This window comes from Phyllopteryx taeniolatus, chromosome 15 (assembly GCF_024500385.1).
Source record: "Phyllopteryx taeniolatus isolate TA_2022b chromosome 15, UOR_Ptae_1.2, whole genome shotgun sequence".
Classification (NCBI taxonomy): domain Eukaryota; kingdom Metazoa; phylum Chordata; class Actinopteri; order Syngnathiformes; family Syngnathidae; genus Phyllopteryx; species Phyllopteryx taeniolatus.
This window is the reverse complement of record NC_084516.1, coordinates 14,935,653-14,956,948: the sequence shown is the minus strand read 5'-3', so window position 1 is coordinate 14,956,948 and position 21,296 is coordinate 14,935,653. Positions and strand designations below refer to the sequence as shown.

General features: G+C 42.1%; 1 protein-coding gene across 4 annotated transcripts; it reads right to left on the bottom strand.

Moving 5' to 3' along the window:
• Positions 1–3,655: 3,655 nt before the first annotated feature.
• alpk2 (alpha-kinase 2) lies at positions 3,656–21,296 on the bottom strand. Of its 4 annotated transcripts, none has more exons than XM_061747403.1 (11): positions 21,166–21,287; positions 17,327–18,612; positions 12,206–13,394; positions 11,188–11,335; positions 9,648–9,775; positions 8,665–8,706; positions 8,300–8,598; positions 6,899–6,987; positions 5,464–5,681; positions 5,003–5,051; positions 3,656–4,535 (listed from the first exon to the last, which is right to left on the bottom strand). In XM_061747403.1, the coding sequence occupies exons 2-11, from the start codon at positions 18,551–18,553 to the stop codon at positions 4,325–4,327; spliced, it is 3,600 nt and encodes a 1,199-aa protein (XP_061603387.1). In that variant the 5' UTR covers positions 18,554–18,612; positions 21,166–21,287; the 3' UTR covers positions 3,656–4,324. The 4 variants fall into 4 exon arrangements, 2 of the variants coding, with proteins under 2 accessions (XP_061603387.1, XP_061603388.1); XM_061747404.1 differs by having other exon boundaries at positions 4,458–4,595; positions 21,166–21,296; XR_009784535.1 differs by lacking the exon at positions 6,899–6,987 and having other exon boundaries at positions 4,446–4,535; positions 21,166–21,296.

Here is a 21,296-nt window from a genome sequence, read left to right as displayed (position 1 = left end):
AAAACGTATGTACATATGCACTTATTTAACTTTTTATTAAACAAATTGTCAAAGACACATTCACATTCAGCGTGAAATGTGTGGGTGCCCAAAAAGTGGGGGGATTGCGACATGAGTGGGATGTCAAACAACAACTATGCCTGCTACAAGTAATAATAATCAATTGGTTTTATACAGAGCTTTTTTAGATATGGTAAGATGCAAAAAAAAAAAAAATATTTACAATTAAAATAGTAACAACAGTGAACAGTCATAATGACTAATAAACAATAATTCAGATGTTTCAGAAGCAAAAAATAATTTGGCCCACACTCTGCTCCGTGTCAAGGCTCGGGTGTCAGTTTTGAAGGGGACAGCCATCTTGCCGATCTCTAGTCACAGTCCAAATTAAATGAAGCCTATTCCCTTGGTTCATCTTCTGCTTCATTTACTTCTCTTGAACGGCACATTCTCTCTCAATGTCCATTCTTATTCTTTTCCCCACACTATGGCAGGACAAGTTGTATTGTCTCTGTGTTTTCCATATTTGCAAAATCTTTCTGCTCCATGACTGCATTTTATTTTTTCATGTTTATTTTCCCATCTTTGATTTGGCCTTCTTCCTTTGAAACAATTGCTTGGTATGTTGTTTTGTGTTGCTGGTTAGGTTGAGCTCCTGTATGTTGTGCAGCGCCGCTCACTGCTGGCTGATTTGCAGCTCATCCTCCTCAACTCGAATTTCTACATCCAACGTGAGATCTTAAATGAGTTGCAGTTTCTTTGACACAACTTCGTCACATATAATCCCGCTACAAGTTTGTCTCTGTTTTCATTTCTCCTTTCCTCAAATCCATAGTTTTCAGAGAGTTCATGTCAGGGCCAGAGTGGGACTCCTATTCAGCCGTGGAGTTTAATGGCACTTTAGTTCACAACATTTTAATGAATATGTATAACTTCACTCTTATAAGTGTATCAATCTAAAATAGTTTACCATTCTGTCCAACATATTGGTAATGGATTTGATAACAGATCAAAGTTATAACTGAATGTGTTTACAAGATCACAAGTGTTTATTTTAGCAAGTATGAGAACATGTGTATGAGCAGCGTTAGGGAGTAATGAATTACATGTAACGAGATTAATTAATTTAATTACAAAATGTAAGTAATTGTTATACGTTATATTATTGGGAGAAAGTAATTAAATTACAATTCATCCATCCATCCATCTTCTACCACTTATCCGAGGTGGGGTCACGGGGGCAGTAGCTTCAGCAGGGATGCCCAGACTTCCCTTTCCCCAGCCACTTCATCCATCTCTTCCGGGGGGATCCCGAGGCGTTCCCAGGCCAGCCGAAGGATGTAGTCTCTCCAGCGTGTCCTGGGTCGTCCCCGGGGTCTCCTCCCGGTGGGACGTGCCTGGAACACCTCACCAGGGAGGTGTCCGGGAGGCATCCGAATCAGATGCCCCAGCCACCTCATCTGGCTCCTCTCGATGTGGAGGAGCAGCGGCTCTAGTCTGAGATCCTCCCGGATGACCGAGCTTCTCACCCTATCTCTAAGGGAGAGCCCGGACACCCTGCGGAGGAAACTCATTTCGGCTGCTTGTATCCGGGATCTTGTTCTTTCGGTCACGACCCACAGCTCGTGACCATAGGTGAGGGTAGGAACGTAGATGGACCGGTAAATTGAGAGCTTTGCCTTTCGGCTTAGCTCCTTCTTTACCACAACGGACCGATACAAGGTCCGTATCATTTTTCCCTCACTCGTGAACAAGACCCCAAGATATTTGAACTCCTCCACTTGGGGCAGGATCTCATCCCCGACCTGGAGAGGGCACGCCACCCTTTTCTGACTGAGGACCATGATCTACGATTTGGAAGTGCTGATTCTCATCCCAGCCACTTCACACTCGGCTGCAAACTGCTCCAGTGAGAGTTGTAGGTCACGGCTTGATGAAGCCAACAGAACCACATCATCTGCAAAAAGCAGAGATGCAATACTGAGGCCACCAAACCGGACCCCCTCTATGCCTCGGCTGTGCCTAAAAATTCTGTCCATAAAAGTTATGAACAGAATCGGTGACAAAGGGCAGCCTTGGCGGAGTCCAACCTTCACCGGAAACGAGTCCGACTTACTGCCGGATATGCGGACCAAACTCTGACTCCGGTGGTACAGGGACCGAACAGCTGTATCAGGGGGTTCGGAACCCCATACTCCCAAAGCACCCTCCACAGGACCCCACAAGGGACACGATCGAACACCTTCTCCAAGTCCACAAAACACATGTAGACTGGTTGGGCGAACTCCCATGCACCCTCGAGGACCCTGCCAAGGGTGTAGAGCTGGTCCACTGTTCCACGGCCAGGACGAAAACCACACTGCTCCTCCTGAATCTGAGATTCAACTTCCCGACGGGCCCTCCTCTCCAGCACACCTGAATAGACCTTACCAGGGAGGCTGAGGAGTGTGATCCCCCTGTAGTTGGAACACACTCTCCGGTCCCCCTTCTTAAAAAGGGGGACCACCACCCCAGTCTGCCAATCCAGAGGCACTGTCCCCAATGTCCACGCGATGTTGCAGAGGTGTGTTAACCAGCGCCCTACAACATCCAGAGCCTTGAGGAACTCCGGGCGAATCTCATCCACCCCCGCGGCCTTGCCACCGAGGAAACTTTTTAACCACCTCGGTGACCTCAACCCCAGAAATAGGAGAGCCCGTCTCAGAGAACCCAGACTCTGCTCCCTCATGGGAAGGCATGTCGGTGGAATTGAGGAGGTCTTCAAAGTGTTCTCCCCACCGGCTCACAAGGTCCCGAGTCGAGGTCAGCAGTGCCCCATCCCCACTATACACAGTGTTGATGGTGCCCTGCTTCTCCCTCCTGAGACACCGGACGGTGGACCAGAATTTCCTCAAAGTCTTTCTCCATGCCCTCACTCCTCCCATGGGTTTTTGCTTCAGCGACCACCAAAGCTGCATTCCGCTTGGCCAGCCAGTACCCATCAGCTGCCTCAGGAGTCCCACAGGCCCGATAGGACTCATTCTTCAGCTTGACGGCATCCCTCCCCGTTGGTGTCCACCAACGGGTTCGGTGACTCCCGCCACGACAGGCACCAACCACCTTACGGCCACAGCTCCGGTCGACCGCCTCAGCAATGGAGGCACGGAACATGGTCCACTCGGACTCTGTGCCCCCCGCCTCTCCCGTAACATGAGCACAGTTCAAAACAAATATCTTTTTTCAGGTGACAGAAGAGTTTACTCTTTCTATTGGTAGGTTTAGTGCTTATATTGTACAATATTCTTGAAAGGTCAGTCAAAACGGCCTGCAATGGGCGCAACTCTGCATTAATACGGCTGGCAGGCAATGACTTCCCATAGAACATGAAACTGTAACATGAGGTAGGACAAAATATCCAGTTGCAATGCATTTCATTGTTACCTTTTATGATACAGCATCCATACACGAGCATCAAATACTATTGAGAATGTACCCTTTATGACAAATTTTGACTTTTGAATATGACGTGAATCTCTGTAATCCCCTCCATTTACTGCAATCACCACTGAAAGCAGGAAACCTTCAAACACAAAAATGAAATGAAACAAGAAGACACTAGAGATTTTGTACGATAGCAATAAAGTTTGAACAGACGGGTGTATCAGAACAATCAATGAAAGCTTGTATTGTTGCGCATTTATTTATACTTAATGGATTACGTCAAGGCTGGTAATAAAAAATCTCAAGAACCCATGTCCAAAAAGAAACAGGAAGTCTACCGTTTTACTTGAAGTGGGCATTCTGGTGATTTTGGCCATAGGTGTCCTTCAGAGACAGACGTTTCTGAGAGATTTTGTCCAATTTTGAAACAAATTTCCAACCAAATTTGAACTGCACATACTAGAGAGTTGGGCAAACATTGTGAGCGGTGAGCGTTTTTGTCATTGGTGTTAAAGCTTAATGACTCGCCATAAATCATTAATTCCAAGTCAACTCAATGCGCTCAGATCTGGACCAAATGTCATGTGTGTGATGAAAGTCCTGCCCTAAAGGGATGGCGGAAATGCTTGTCTGTAATACACTGCAATAACTGCAACAACAATCAAAATCGACAAAATAGCGATAGTCGCACGATTGCTGTACAAATAAAAACATTCACACTGAATCCATCAATAACAATATGTCCTCTACTCGATTTCGTAGTCAAAAACTCCAATAAGTTAAGTTAACTAGTTCATTAATTTAATGAACATACATGATTGGAAACATCAAGAAAGTAAAAAAGAAAAGAAAGTCAATGTAAGACATCACAGTTCAACACGTCAAGTCCAAACCCCTCCTACTGTTAGGACTTGGCCTTTAGAGTCGGCCCAAACGTTTTCTTTTTGGGTCCAGCTGAAGGTTGAGGTTTGCTTCTGAGTGCGCAGGCGACCTTTTTGGTCGCCTTAGGCTGCAGGGACGCGAGGCCCAGGATCTCGCAGTACACGTTGCATTGGTGCAGCACTTTGAACTGGTCGATGAAGGAGGTGGCGCAGTTGCCCTTGAAGCCCTTGTAGCTGCAGACAAAGTGAGCGCAAAGTCAGACAATTTCCTCCGAATTCAGAGCACAGTCTTGTCTGTAAAGTGAAAATAAAATGTATTATAAGTTCGACACACCACAGAGAAGGGTGTTAACAAGCCTTAACAAATTTGAATACATTAAAAGTATATAAAATGAGGCTTCAAAATCGTGAAAAAGATAGACCTTTCAGCAGCCGGATGCTGTGGGCGTGTCTGCTGAATGCGCTGAAAACACACTCTACTCATTCTACAGGGGGGCTGACTTATGCCAGAAAGCCCAAGTGCGTACTTGATTTTAGCCACACCCCAAAGATCAACTGAAACGGTGAAAAGAGTTGAACGCTTAAGCTCAACAATTCAATGCTAAATTGTTCTGTCTTTGCATGTTTTCAGCATTTATTTTCAAACATATTTAAGGTATTTAGAAACAAATCACTGAAATCACTTTAAGGATAGCACTCACCCTTTCTTACACGTTGCTATTCCCACGTCGGTGAGCTTCATTCCAACGCCTGCAAAACATGATCATACGTTATTCATAATGACAGTCAGTGCAACAATTAACAAGTTGTTGGTGCTGTGACTTTCCATTTGTCCCATTCCGGGTTGCCACAGCGAGTCACTCGCACGATTTGTTTGAAACAGTTTTTACGCCTGATGCCCTTCCTGACCCAACCAACCCATTTTCTATCTGGGCTTGGGACCGGCAGTGCTAACACACGATACAGAATGCCTTAGATTGGGAACAGCCCAGTAGTGCACTCAATTGTGACTCCCTTTTGCTTCAAGACAATCAAGTCGATACTGCCGGAATTCTTAACAATCAGTGATTATATTGATTTTTTTTGTTTTAAAGGACTTTATTTAAGTAGCAATCTAAAAATTTCTCAAAACATAACCTTATGTGGTGAACATTTTGCCCACCTTGGATGTCAGTAACCAGCAGATTTCCGTCCGTCCGTTGGTACACCCAGTGCTGGAAGGTGCAACACTTGCGTCCCGCCTCGGAGTCCCGTCTCATCAGGTTGATCTCCTTGCCGTCCTTCACCGAATACTTGACAAAGTCGCCGATCAGCTCCTCCTCCAGTGTGGCGTACGGGATGTCGCTGGACGGCCGGTGAACCAGGTAGATGGGAATGATCCTGTCAGTGTGCGGGGAAGGGAAAGAGCCACATTCAGTGTTGAACACAGTACCAGCCCAAGGCAGAGGTGAACTAAGCACCCGCTTAGTGCTCCGTGACCACTAGGGGACCCACAAGAGCAATTAGCCCACCAAGCCTGGAATAATATATTATTTTATGTACTACTGAGGAAAATCAGTTACATGAAAAAAGTTACATTTATGGATTAAGATAGTTTACTCCGTTTGTTTTTAAACTAAAGCTTTTTGCACATTTTGATAGTTTTAAGACCTAATTATTTAACATTATATTTCTCTTTAAAATATTGTTTTTCTTGTTTTTAGGTAACTGTCTTCAGTTACATCATTATTCAAGTATTTGTTTGACATTTTGTTGTTTATTCAATACTCTGTTTCAAGTGACTTGTATATCTAAGTGATTATATGCATTTTCCACTTGCACTACAATTGATTTTACGCATCGCTGTTGTAATTTTTCTTACACCAAAAATAATAAACCGGAGGACACTTTTAAAGTAAATGCAGAGTACACTGCTTTATGTTTTTACTTTTGGTAGGTCTAGTAGATCAATAATTCCCAGTGTGGTACACGTACCATAATGGTATGCACACTCCTTTTAAGAACTGTTTGTTTAAAACTTTTATCAGGTGCAATTTTTTTAATGAAAGTTTTATGTACAATACATTTTAAATTAATCATTATCTAAGTACCATTTTTCCCCCCCCCTCCTATATGTAAGTGCAGTGTTAATGTTTAAACCGCAAACTGCAACAGTGGCTGACAATAATATTAAATATACTTTTTAGGGAGAAAACTTTTGCCTCGTTTTGGATGAACACTTGCTGTAAGTAGGCCTACTCTGCTACTGCATTTTAATGTTGGTCATGATGGTGGCACTAGAGGTATAATATTTTTCATTGCAACTTGGTGTAAAAAGTTTAAGAACCACTGGCGAAGATAATACAGTATTGAGTATCCCACTTAAAGCTTTATCACTTGTATTGTGTAAGTCAACGCCAGTTCTTTTTTTTTTTTTTTTGTAGTGTAATAACGCTGTAACAAGTTTATTGTAGCTGTATGAATGTTTAATAATCATATCTTCGGCAGAAATACAAGGCCCCCCCCCCCCCAAATCAAATTTTACTTAAGTTTTTAGGGGCGGGCTGGCGGAAAATTCCAGAATAGTGGACAGCATGACACAGTGCGCAGTCACTCACTCTGGGACTTCTCCGAAGGCGTCGACGGACTTGGCGGCGGTGGAATACTCCTTGATGTACTCCCGGGCCGTGTTCTGAACGTGACACTCCTACATGACACATTAGCACATGCTCTTTATAGAACGATTTTGAAGCCAAAGATCATATCATGTTTTACACTTTAATCTACAACATGACACGATTTATTTATTGCAAGTGAACGGACTATAGTCAAACCTATTTGTGACATAAGTAGCAGTTTAAAATGTACACTATGTAAACAAATGATACATTCTAATATATGCAGTGTATTATATCATATAAATATAAGAAATTATATTTCATAATTGGTTTCTTACATTTCATGTAAATGGCTTCTACATTTGAGCCAGTAATGTTTTTGTTTTTAGACTGTGTATTGACAATTGTACACCGTGTGCTCACGAAAGCTTCATGTTTCGTACGATTGGGACCTCAGCTGCCTTGTTTGTCGGGAGACCTTGTAGATGCTGCATTCTGTGCATCTGCTCTATGGAATTGCTCTTCTTGCACATATCCCTGTGGGTCTTTACAGTAATATAGAAAATATTTCAATTTGATACTTTTGTAAAAAGTGAAGTTGGGATTATGTATTACAGTGTTCCCCTTATATTTGTGATTTTCTACTCATGAATGCACATTTTGGCAAATATTATTATTTTTTTTAACAAAAACTCTATACTCCCTGGAAAACACACCTATTTGCTGTTTTTGTGCTCAGACCAAAGCCTTGTCTAATGCAAATGTATTGTTTTGGCGGCATCTTGGTGCCAAGGAACTATGTTGAAGTGGGGGGAGGAGCTTCTTTTAAACAGGCCATCACCCTGTGTAATAGAAAAATGTGTGCTTTGCCGCCATCGTATAGCATCTGTAGGCAATTATAAACCTTTTTGGCGCGGCGTCTAATACGCGCGTATTTTCGCAATTTGCAGCAGGGCTTGGTCCCACCATATACTATTGAAGGTAATTATTATGCAAAAGGTTTAATGTACTTTCATATGTCCTAAGTATTTGTTTTTGAGCAGGGAGAATTTTGTCAAATCATGGACCAAAAACTGACCAATTTTTGTGGTTGTTCCGATAACATTCCCTAACTATTTTGAAAATATGTATTAAAACTATGATACAAAAAGGTGCTTTAATGTTTATGTTGTTGCGTTTAAATGCAATACAGTGCTTAACATTTTGTACAATATCGTGCAAATTTCTTCAGAAATGGTTGCATAGTTATTCTACTGTTGAATTTATTTCCGTAAATAATTTAATTAAAACAAGGTGTGTAGCTAAATAAGGTTAAACAGGTATTTTATTAAATTCATGTCCTTATTTATTTTATTAATAATTTCATTATTACAATTGGCTCTAAGTGGTCAATGGGTTTACCTCCACAGCCAAGGAGAAGTTCCTTTTAACGAGGTCGTCATTGTTCTTGGTCCCATAGCTGATGGCGTTGTGCACCTTGAGCACGCACGAGGGTCCCGCCAGTAGCAGCGGCACCCCACCCCTGCGCAGCCTGGTGCGAAATGCCCGCCGGTGCATGCCCTCGCCGAAGTGGGCCTTCTCTGTGACTATGCTGATGGGCTGGTTCTCGCCAAAGTACTGCTTGGACAGGAAGTCCTCTTTGAACAGCAGCTGGGAACACTCGACTTCCTCCGCCTCGACACCCGCCTCGACTGCGCCGGCTGGAGAAGAGAGAAGATGGTGAGAAACAAGTGTCGGCGATTTCAAAATGACCGATCGTAACTCACACGTAAGGTTTGGAGATGGAGGGATGACAATCTCACGGAGCACTGTGAAAAATGACATGATAGACATTTGAGCCAAGGTAGTACAAACTGAACCTTTATTGAGCCAAGGCACATATTTTACATAAGAAAAATCTCACAGCACACCACCAAACAAAAATTGTCGCCAAAAGTATAAAGTGAAGTACGCAATTCACAAATTCACAGATTTGCGTCAGAGCACTTTTTAGCCTATGTGCCTCTAAGTGTGTGGTGTGCCCCTTTGCTCGGCCACCCTACCCTTTTTTCAGGAATGGAAAAATTCGATTAGGATTCCCCAGTTGATGACTGGTTTTCGGGATGAAAATGTTTGATCAGCAACCCCCTGCTCTCACCCCCCTATCGACGATTGTTTTTTTCTGGCGGTAAAAAGTGGAGTACTAAAAAGTTCACCCAAAGTACTATAAAAAATGCCCCCGAAAGGTAAGGTCCAAGTGTGTGATGTGCCACCTTGTGCGGCCACCCTACCCTTTTTCAGTAATGGAAAAAATCTATTAGCATCCCCTCCTCGACGATTGGTTTTCGGGATGAAAATGTTTGATCAGCACACTGCTCCCCCAACCCCCCCTGTCGACGATGGGTTTTCGGGTGGTAAAAAGTGCCCCAAAAGCACTAAAAAGTGTTCTCAAAGTACTATGCACCCCACTTAAAGTCGTTCCTCCAACCCTGTGTGTAACTGTTACTAGTGTTTGAGTGCCATGATTTATTCTGTTACATGAATGGCAATAGCTGGATACACAGGTTAATTTTACCTTCTGCCATCAAGTGAAATAGCATTTAATTGTTTTCTCTGTTATTATATGTCGCTGGCATAGATAGATGAAGAAAGATACATTATTTGTAGTCAATAAATATATTTTTTTTGGGACCACTTAAGAAACATCGGATAGTTTCCCGGCACAACAGTTGTGATTGGAATCGCTGTCATAGGGTATTGTGAGTCCTACCTTCATAAGTGAGCAGGTAGTCCAGTGTGATGGAGCCTTGCGAGCTGCTGAGACAACACTGGTACTTTCCCAGGTCTTTGTGGGAGGCATGAAGGATGGTCAAGGACACTCGATTCTCGTCCCCTGCACTTCAGAGACAAATATGGTGTCACTAGGTAGAATTACAGGGACTGTGCCAATCCTGGTCTCCACCAGTAAGACTCTTGCATCGGGACAGGTTGCTGCGATGGTTTCAGGTGTGTGCGGAACATGATTAACGATAATATTAAGAATTACAGGCAACGCAGCAATCAAATGTTACGTGAACATACCTTGTATTTACCTTTTTTGCCAAATGATCTTCAATTTTCCTATCATTATTTATCATTAGCTGTTGCATCTTCTGCAGTCTATTGAATCAGGCATTGTGTTTACAAACCTCAATTTTTTTTAAAATTAAAATAGCATCAAACTTCCATCCATCCATCCATTTTCTGAGCCGCTTATCCTCACAAGGGTCGCGGGTGTGCTGGAGCCTATCCCAGCTGTCATCGGGCAGGAGGCGGGGTACACCCTGAACTGGTTGCCAGCCAATCACAGGGCACATAGAAACAAACAACCATTCGCACTCACAGTCATGCCTACGGGCAATTTAGAGTCTCCAATTCATGCATGTTTTTGGGATGTGGAAGGAAACCGGAGTGCCCGGAGAAAACCCACGCAGGCACGGGGAGAACATGCAAACTCCACAAACTGAACCCCGGGTCCTCAGAACTGTGAGGCTGACGCTCTAACCAGTCGGCCACCGTGCCGCCAGCATCAAACTTACTTTTGTTATTTAGCATTAGCCGTAACGTTAACGGAACCACGACTGAACATGCATTTTTATGAGCAGTTTCAAATTGTTCTGCAGGCCGTTTAGGCCGCAAACATTATTTTCACAAACCTTGCATGTTTTTTATTTATTATGTTAAAAACGTTCAATAGAAAAATTCTCTCATTATTTAGCCTTAGTGGTAGCAAAAGTGAAACCACAATTGAACATCTTTCATTTCTTCTGCAGCATGTTAACGCAGCAACGTTCGGTTAACAAGCCTGTTAATTGTATTTAAAAAGTCCATCAGTAAAATTTAAAAAAGGCCCAGTAGTAAACTTGCCTCTCATTATTTGGCTTGTCCTAGTATTAATGGAACCACTATGGAACATTTTTATTTCTTATTTCTTCTGCACCACATTCAGGCAGCCATTACATTAGTAAACCTAACAACTGCAGAATTAAAGGGACACAGTTAAAGTTAATGGTAAGAATAATAAGCAATGTCGTAACGGATTGTTTCAATAGTAGTAATGGATCGATTCACACTGTTGTTGTGTGTTCCGAAGGTCCCTTTAAAGCATAACCGTATGTCCGTGTGAGAGAGTGTCTGGTGATTGGTGAAGAACCAAGCAGTGCATGTATTGTGCATTTGGCCGGCTCTTGAAGAATACAGTACCCATGTATAACACCAATTGTAGCACAAACATTTAAACTTGCTTTGCTGGGATACTCAAGTTGGATTACCTTCGCTTGACCTCTACCAGGAGAGCAGCCTCTTGCCTCCAGGTGATGGTGTGCTCGCAGGAGACGGCAGCGAACTGACACCACAGATTCAGACTTTGGGGGTCCCCACCGACGGATGCCGCTTGGATGGGCTGCATCACCTTCGGCTCTGTAAGTCATGACACAGAATTGTATTTATTAAATAGTCTCACACCAAACGTTCTTATTGTTACAATTACTTGTGCAGCCTGTTTAGGCAGAAAACATGACATCAACAAACTTTGTAATTACTTTTTGGTTAAAAATTCCAGCAGTAAATTTCACTCTCACTATTTCGCCTTAGTAGTAGCATTTGTCCCACAACCTCTACTGAAAATATTGGTTGGTTAAAATTATCACCGCAGCCCATTTAGGCATCAAATGGTTTTAAATGAGTAAACCTTGTAATTATTATATACATATATTTTTACGGCCAAAAGAGATTAATGCAAGCCGTTTAGGCATACAATGTGACTTTAACAAACTTTGTAATTTTAAACCAGGCGAGAAAATTCACTCCCATTATTTAGCCTTTGTCGGAGCATTCATAGAACCTCTAGTGAATGATTTTTCTTCTTATTTTTATCTGAATCCTGTTTGAGCAGAAAACATAATAGTTACAATTCTTGTAAATGTTTTTTGTTAAAAATCCAGCACCAAACTTCCCTGTCGTTATTCAGTATTAACTATACAGAAACGTTTAGGCAGCAAATGGGCCGGAATTACGAGCACATTCTGCTGGTAGCTTCCAGGTAGTCTAATACGCGTCCATTTCTTTGTGCTGATATAATTATTAGCTCAAATGCTACAAAAGTTCTAATAATTGCAAATCCATAAATAGTTTTAGAAGTATTTCTCTTCAAAGAGTACCTCTTAAAGCACTGTTTATTAGGGGCATAGTATTATATATAGCATGATATGTTGATATGTTTGTTAGATTGATCAAATAATTTTACAATGTTAATTTTATGGCATAAATTGAAATTTAGCAGTGTCTTACCTTCTTTGGGTATACTTGGTTTGTGTTTGACCACTTCGCTGGACGCCTTCTTATTAAGTGCTCTGACATTTGTATTTGGTCCCTCCGCCGCCTTCATCTGAGCGGAGAAACTCGGCTTCAAGTCCAAAAGTTTTCCAAACTTATCCTTGGACAGGCGTCGTTTTTTAACGATATCGTCATTAGTCGCACTGTGGGTGTTTATGTGTTTTGTGTCATGCGGACCGTGTTCTCCCTGTGACGGTTTCAAAGCTTCTGGGTGCTTTTTGTCCACAGCTTCTGGGGTCTCTGCGTCCTTGTGGGCTTTGGCTTGTTTGGTCTTGGCCTCAAACATTTCGATCCGTCCTTTAGCACCCTTCACTTTTGCGCTATTCTCTGTCTCGCCCGTAGGTTCGGCTGCTGTCTTCACCCCAGTTGCGTTGTGGTGGTGTTTCTTTTTCTTCTTGCCGTGCACCTTGGCAGTCTCGATTACCATGGTCTTCTCTTCAACAAGCTGACTGCTGGGATTTATCGTGGTTTCTTTTTGTCTGCTGGTTGTGAGGTGAACCGAGTTCTCCAGCTTCTTGGGAGCAAGAGTGCTGTGATTGTGTTCTGTGTCTTTCTTGCAGCGAGGTTTGCCTTCACTTTTGTGGGGCATCTTTACTGATGCCCCATGATTGGGTTTCGGTTTACTCACTGCCGCATGATTGTTTGGTTTGGCTGTCTTGGAGACATGCAGGTCATCCAGAATGGTGTGGTTCTTCTCAGGGATGACAGTCCAGTTAGAAAGTTCTTTACAGAGTTCGTGAACCCCCTCGTCGGTAGCTGCCTTGTCGCAGAGTGGCCAAAGAGTCCACGTTCGTGCATGGTCATCATTAAAAACCCTCATTTGATCTCCTTCCAAGCTGCTCCTGCGATACTCTAGGGCAGAGCTGATCTCAAGAGGAGCTACGGGCACAATAAAGGTGGGGCAACGCCCCTGTGGGCGCACCTGGCGCTCTTTATGAGGTTCCTTCAGAGTGTCACCCAATGCGTGTCTGCCACTGTTGAACGCTGGCACGCGAGGCTTCATTGTATCTTCCACGGAAAGTCTGAATCCATTACAGTCGACGTCGGTTGAACCGCTGTTGAGATCTGCGCCCTGATTAGGTAGACAGTCAGGCTGGGGGGCGCTGTGATCCTCTGTCACCTGAAACACCCCATCTCCCAACAGCTGGGAAATAACAAAAAATGTGGTCGGATTAATTGGAGACATTATATGTATTGTGATCCTTCACCTGTTGTATCTCAGACAACCTGTTTTGAGTTCTTTTGCAGCCTGTTTAGGTAGTAAACATTAAGCTGTCGCCAAGTTGTTTAACATCAGCCCTAGCATAAGTTGAATCACTATTGAACATTTTTACTTTCTGTTTCAATTACCTACTGAATTGGTACCACGATATTACTTATTATTATTTACTCAGGGCAACATTCTCTCATATGTGTAATTCAGAAAAGGCGCACTTTTCTGTCAAGTTCGGATCTCTGTGTGATGCACCTGCAGACTTAAGCACTTTGTCGGAATGGTAAATTAGAGATTGAATCGTTTGTTTTTATCTGCTTAAAACGGTCGTAAAGTCCTTCGTGAAACACATAAAAAAAAAAAACCCGCATGGTTTGTGGTCTGCGATTGGCTGGCGACCAGTTCAGAGTGTACTCCGTCTTTCGCCCAAAGATAGCTGGGAGAGGCTCCAGCACGCCCGCGACCCAGGTGAGGATAAAGCGCTACAGAAGATGGATGGATGGATGGTCTGTGGCACGAGGAAGGATGCAGGGCACATTTCTGTCGGGCCCATTATATATTACTCGTGCACTCACTGTAGTAGTCTTGCCACTCTGCACTATTTGCATATCTGTCGTTGACCAATATTGGCCACTCATGTGCCTGAGTAGCATCCGCAGCATTTGTCCAATCGACATTGTCCCAAATTATTGCACTACTAATCACTTTAAACTGCGTACATTTCTTGAAGTCTTGGCGCCCTTTGCACAATGGTCATTACCCTTGCTGATATTATTTTTAATGACAAAAGTGGTGTGATTAAGTGTTTTGATCTCAGACTGTATACTACTGTCTACTGCACTTGTCCACCCCAAAGCACTTCTGATCAACTGTTTGGTAATCTCCAGATAAACGTTTGATGGTACCAACTCCAACCAAGTCTGAAAGTCTAAATTGGGGTATACACATATGGATCTTAATCTAGTCTGGAACTGTGACAGACCCCATGCACCCTCATGTGTGTCCTTACTGGTTTGATACGTAGGATGACCAGCAAAGAACACACACAGTGATAAAGATATCTCCACTGACAATCGTAAGTCTGCTCCCCCACACTTGCTGTCTTTCTCCAGTGTCCAGATTGAGCTGTAAGAGGTAGCGTGGTGCCACAGAGCATCCAGACTGACGGAAATTACAACAAAGAAAGCGTAGTATTAGAAGAAGAAATACAATAAGTTAGACTAACTGTTACTGTGTCTGGTTGGAAACTCTTCTTGCCATTTTTATTGTGGTGAAAGACACGTTATAGAAACATTCAACGCCTCTCTTCGAGCTTCAGGTGGTTTTCCGATTGGCTAACGTTTTCATTCGCATGGAAGAATTCAGTGTTGGCCACACATACATTTCTAACATTTAAGATTGTCGGCCCCTGACCGCTTTCAGAGCAGATCGTCAAAGAAAAAAAAAATCAATCCTAACACACCGCATACCACAGGGTAATCACTCAGCATAATCTTTTAGAGACATCAGACAATTGGGTCTATGCTGACTTTGAATGCAAGGGAGGGAGAATGCTCATATTTGGCCGATTGTCAGTATGTGTGTGGACCTTCAGTCAATCTACAACCCTAATGGCTCATTTTTGGACTCCTGGGCATCCGCTTTCCCAAACAGGTACTCTCTAGCTTTGGACAACACCAAACCCAATTGAGACTGAAGATCTCCGGACCGTTTTGATATTTTTCTCAAACCTAATTAAAGATGGTCACGTACCTTCCTATCGATCCCCAACACTGTCCTATACGTAACACCATCCCTCTATATCCAAGCCTGTGGGCCATACGTGTTGCACACAAGCGGGTCTGGTCTACAGAGAATCTCCATCGGAACCGACAAACAACCAATGTGGGACCCCGTTCTTGGTCCTTGCGCTTTTTAAAGCCGGGATGTAGCGGCGACGGGTGTGTGGGAAAAGGGGAGTCGTATTACAGTCAGCAGCTGTGCTCCCCCCTCAACACCACCATCCTGACACACCAGGGACGGATGCTATTATCATCCTTATTCGAGGCTATTATTAGACGGCCATTCTCTTGCCCTCCCCTCATTTTCCTTCACCTGTCACTCTAGCGCTGCACAAGTCAAAAGGACGCATCCTGCAGAATCCGGGCGCGGGACCTTGGCAAGAGAGGGTGGCAGTATTTGCTACTTTAGCTACTTTACATTGTGTTCATCTCTGTGACTGCAGTGTGATACAACAGCATGAGAAGGTCTGGAAACTTTTCTCCAGAGGGTATGACCGCTGGTCCACCATGTTTGCCATACCGAACTTTGTGTTCATCTGTGTGTCTATTTGTGTTCTTGTTAGTGTGGCTGTAACGCCATTATTATTGCGACACTTTCCATTCATTACACGTTTGTACAGCATTAGAATGATTACGTACACCTGCACAATCCAAAATGCAAAAATTGTGCCATTGAAAAGATGATAACGCTCAGTTTTGATCAGCACCTTCAGATATGGTCATTATTTGCAGTGGTACTTAACTACAGTATATATTTTTCTGTTTCAATCACTTCTGCAGCCCATTTAGGCAACAAATATTAAGTTAACAAAATTTGCTATAAATCTACAAATGGTGCAGCTCGAAACATCCCTCTCGTGTTCATTTTAGCATTCGTCAGACCATAATTGAATATATTTCCATGATTCTTTTCAATTACTTCTGTAGCAAACATTACATTAACAAAACATGTAAAGAAACTGATTATCATTTACCAGTAGTCCAACCATAAACTTTACTCTCATATTAATCCTTAGTATTAGTAGATACACCACTGAACATTTTTTTTAATGACCTGTAGTGATTTCTTCTGCAGCCCATGTAGGCCGAAAACTTTGCATTGACAAAACATGTCAAACACTTTTTGTTCAAATAGTCTGACTCCAAAACTTTCTTCTCATTATGTAACATTTGCATGAATGGATCCGCAACTGCGGCACGGTGGACGACCAGTTAGAGCGTCTCAGGACCTGGGTTCAATCCCCGGCCCCGCCTATGTGGAGTTTGCATGTTCTCCCCGTGCCTGCGTGGGTTTTCTCTGGGCACTCCTGTTTCCTCCCACATCCCAAAAACATACATGGTAGGTTAATTGAAGACTCTAAATTGCCCGTAGGTCTGAATGTGAGTGCAGATGGTTGTTTGTTTGTATGTGCCCTGCGATTGGCTGGCAACCAGCTCAGGGTGTACCCCGCCTCCTGCCTGATCATGGCTGGGATAGGCTCCAGCACTCCCGCGACGCTTGTGAGGTAAGTGGCTCAGAAAATGGATGGATGGATGGATGGATCCGCAACTGATAATGTATGGTTCCAACCTGTTTCAGTTTGCTCTGGTGCCTTGAAACTGAAATCTACAAACAGTCCAGCACCAAATTGTTCTTACATTATTTTGCATTAGCATTACTGTAACCATAATTAAACATGCATTTGTACTTCCTGTTTGAATTATTTTTGCAGCCCATTTAGGAAGCAACTCGGCCAGAATTCCTAGCACAAGAGGTGGTGGCATCATGCCAACATTTTTATCCAAACATTTACCTATTAATAATATCTATTGACATTATTATTTTAATCACTATGATGGTGATGATGATGATATTTGTGTCTATTATCTTTTTTAAAATACAGCTTATCATTGCACTCCCTGTGGCGAGAGAAAACATTTTAGAGTTCGTATTTGACAGTTTCCAAAATTGGATATTTTTGTAGTCGGGGGTGCGAGAACCTATTCAAAATGTTGTAGTTGGGGCACGTTGCATTAGCTATTGAAGGCGTACAAGATTTCTTGGGTTGTGATTGTTTAAAAATCCACCTTAAATCATCCTACCTGTTCATTTGTCATCTCAGCAGGTTGTTCCGCTACATCTGCATCCTCCACTATCTTCAGTACGATCTTGTCTTCTTCTGTAACTAAAAACTGAACCAACTGAGGAAGGTCCACATCCTCTTTGGGAGTCCATGCAGCGATGAGGTGATCCATGTCATCGCCACATGAAACCAAGGATGGGTTCTCTTGTACAAAATTGTCTTCAGGGATTCCCTCTTGTTCCTTTTGGTTATTAGCTGGTGAGTCACCAAGAGATTGCACATCGTCTCCCATCTGTGGTTGGAAAGCAAAGCATCGCTGCCCACACTGGATGGATTCCTCTTGGATGGTTTGTCCCACCGGCTGATCCTGGACTCCCATCCCTCTTTCTGTCTCGCGATAGGGCTTAATGTCCGCTAACGCTTCAGTCAGGGCGTCTATCTCAGCTCCTATCTCTGAGAAGGCGGCTGTGAGCTCCTGTGCCGGTGTCCCGATGACGTTCCAGTCTGAGAGTGCGCTGGCCCAGCTCTCCACTGAGGACCACCTCTCCACCGGCGGCCCCCAACCTCTGGTGTCATCCCTTCCCCAGCCAATCCCGTCACTGCCGTAACCGGACACCCAGATCTCTTCCAAAGATAAGTCGCTTGAAGTGGAGGCAGCCAAAGCATCCGTGTTATCAGGATACTGCCGTGCGTCCGCCCACAGCTCTGCAGGACTGGTGCTTCTCGGTCCTCGCGGGGTGATCCGGGTGACCTCAGCAGGTGGCTCGAGACCAGACTCCAACATCAACCAGCCCTTGTTTGTGGCATTACTATGTGTCACGCTCTTGGCTGAATCACATACTGTAACGGGAGAGTCGTCATGGTTATTATCTACTTTAATCCCCTGGCTAGTTGAACTCAGGATGAAGTCCTGTGTCTCTTTTTCAAAGATGTACAAGTCCGACATGGGGTCCGTAGACGAGTCGGTCTCCGAGCTATCCGACAAGGATCTCAGATAGGCGGTTTGACGGTGGCCAGAGCTGAGGCCGGAGGCCCTAAAACTCTCCAGAGTGGATTCAGTGTAAATCTCAGATGTGGCCGAGGTAAGGCCGTGAGACAGGTGAGGTGGCAGGGGTAGCGAGGGTTCCAATGGATCCAAGAAGCCTCCCAAAAGAGAAAAATAGCCAGAGTCCTGGCTGATTTGAGACTCTGGGAGAACAGATGGTAACTGTCTTTGGTCGTCGGTTGTGTTTACCGTCAGATCCATTGATGCAGCTCGTTTTCACACCTCCTTGCATTGCAGTCATCTACAACCGCCTGCAGTTCCTGCACAATAATTCACAATTCGATCAGGAATGAAATCATAATAATTAAAGCACTCAGTCTGATGCAGTGTCATGGGTGAGCTGGACACACAATACACCCAATATACAAAATGTATTTTGTATATATACAGTATACAAAATACATTTTGTAATATGCTATTACTATATTCATGTTTTTATTTTCCAAGTAGTATTGCACTATATAATGTACAGTATGTATACTGTAATATATTTTTTCACATATTTTTTCAAGTTGTTTAAGAAACAAAAATACTTTTGTTCTATTTCCAAGGAGTGTTGCACGTTAGGGGAAAATAACATTATGTTATATGTTTTACAAGTATCGTGATAATGATGAAACTTTTTTCCCCAAAGCTATGGATGTTAAAACACATTTTGTAATGTGCCATTACTAAATGTTATTTATACATATTATATTTGTCAAAAATGTTTTAATGTACTATTTCTAGGTGGTGGAGCCCTATGGAAAAATATTTAAAATATATATTTTTTAAATTATATATTTAAAAAAGAAAACTGTATTGTACTATTATTATATTATAATGTTACATTTCCAAATAGTAGTGCACTTTGGAAAAACAAAACAAAAACTCATTTTTTAAGTTATAGAATTTAAATTTGATTCATTTATGATACTGATTATAATCCCCCAAGAGGATATTCAACAATGTAGTAATACTATATGAAAAATGTTGAATTAGCAGGCAGTCATGCCTGACAACATATGGGCTCTTTTGATCTTGCTCTTTAATGTTTTAAAGACGTACTGTACATGCATTATGGTCAGGTTCTACTGCGCTTCTGCCGTGCTAGCCTACATGCGAGTGCACTGTAGCTGTAGATGGCAATACAAGGTGTTGAAAGTGGCGCTGTTGATTTACACGAGTGCTGGAAGGGCTTACTAGTGGCAAAGAGGCTGGAAAAATACCAGAACATCTTCACCCATGGCCTGGATTTGTTACATTCTCAGTGAAGGGCACCTCGCTTGAGACACGCTACATGACAACAACAACACACTAGCATGCAATATCGTAGTAAAGGGGCATATTTGTATTTTCATAGCACAGGGATTTACATGTACAGTATTTAGAATTGGGCCATATATAGTCTCTTTCATCAATATACTAAAAGAGAAGCCAAGAAAGCTGTCTGCACCTTCCAGAGAAAGTCTCCTTATATCTCCAGCACAATTTAGTAGTGGATCGATCCAAATATAGATAATGTTACCAATATTGATCAATGAAACAACTTTAGTTTAACTTCGTCTCTTGTATTCCCTACTGCACTTTCACCAAATATTGGAGAATATTTCTTTGAAGTTCTTTTTTTTTTTTTTTTTTTTTTTTTTCAGAAAAAAAATCCAGATAAAGTCGTGCAATGAAAGGAACATTAAATGTTTTTTGTTTTATTATAGTTCATAAGAAATTATATATATATATTTTCTAAAGTGATAATTACAGTATGTACATTTTGGTTATAAAAGACAAAAAACAAAATACACAAAAAATTGTAGTAAATAAGTTATTGTTTTGTAGTTTCAAAAACTACTTTTTGGGGTTATTAATTTGTCCAGTTTTTTTTTTAATCTATAAAAGAAGGGCAATGAAAGGAGACATCTTATTTCGATCTATTGCAGTGTTCGATCAGTTTTTACACTTGGTTTTATTTAAAAAGAAAAACTTGAAAATGCATTCACTGAAGGGAGGAGTTGTATTTAATTTGTTTGTATTGTAGTTTGTTACAAGAAAAGGATGTCATATTTTAGTAATTTTTTTACACTTAATCTTAGTAAAAAAAAAAAAAAAATCCCCCAAATTAACGCAATTAAGGGACGCAGTCTTTTTTTTTGTATTACAGGTTCTGGGCAGGATGAGTGAGAAAATATATGTTTTACTCTTTATTTATTAAAAACAAAAAATTAAAATGAGTGCAATGAAAGGAGAACCCAAAAAATGCTCGTTTCAGAATTTTTTTGGGGAGGGTTAATAATTTTGTACACTTTGTTTATTAAAAAAAATAAAATGGTGTGAGAAATTGCATCTATTTTTTGTATGATAGTTTCCGAATTTTTGTTTTCTCTAGGTATAGCTTTGTGAAAAAAAAAATCGAGTGATAACAATTTATGAAAATTTTTTGTTACTGTTTTTTATGATAGTCCATTATTTATATTTAACTATAAACCTAACTATTTAGTAATCCAAAGAAAATTCATTAAAACACTAAAATGCTATGAAAATGTACTCCGATGTGGCCATTTGTACCACCATCCACCTTATTCATAGAAATATCCATATGAGTATTTCATCTAAATGTTGCAGTATTGAACACCACTACAATCAGCACAAGAAAGTATCCAGAGATGAAATTTAAGCAGCGACAGAATAGGACTGAAAGTCCATCAATCAATCATCAAAGCTTATGCAGCAATTTAAGTCATCTGCCAGCTTAAACACCCAGTGGGACATTTTGGAAACAACAACCCCGTCGGGCGGACTCAAGGCTAATAAAAACAAATAGGCCGCAAAGTACGTACCTCTCCCATAGACGTGCTTGACGAATTAAAACTGTGATGCACCACTTGTTCATGAACTCTCCTTCAAGTGGGTGAGGAGGAGGGGTGTCTATTTTTATTCACCCCCACCGTCACAGACTCCACGCCAGCGC

Excerpts from the sequence above, each read along its gene's own strand:
- alpk2 (XM_061747403.1), bottom strand. The coding sequence starts at position 18,553 with ATGGATCTGACGGTAAACACAACCGACGACCAAAGACAGTTACCATCT. Across the intron at positions 8,599-8,664 it reads TCCATCTCCAAACCTTACGT|CCGGCGCAGTCGAGGCGGGT; the intron begins GTGAGTTACGAT and ends TCTCTTCTCCAG. Across the intron at positions 4,536-5,002 it reads ATAGCAACGTGTAAGAAAGG|CTACAAGGGCTTCAAGGGCA; the intron begins GTGAGTGCTATC and ends CTTTGTCTGCAG.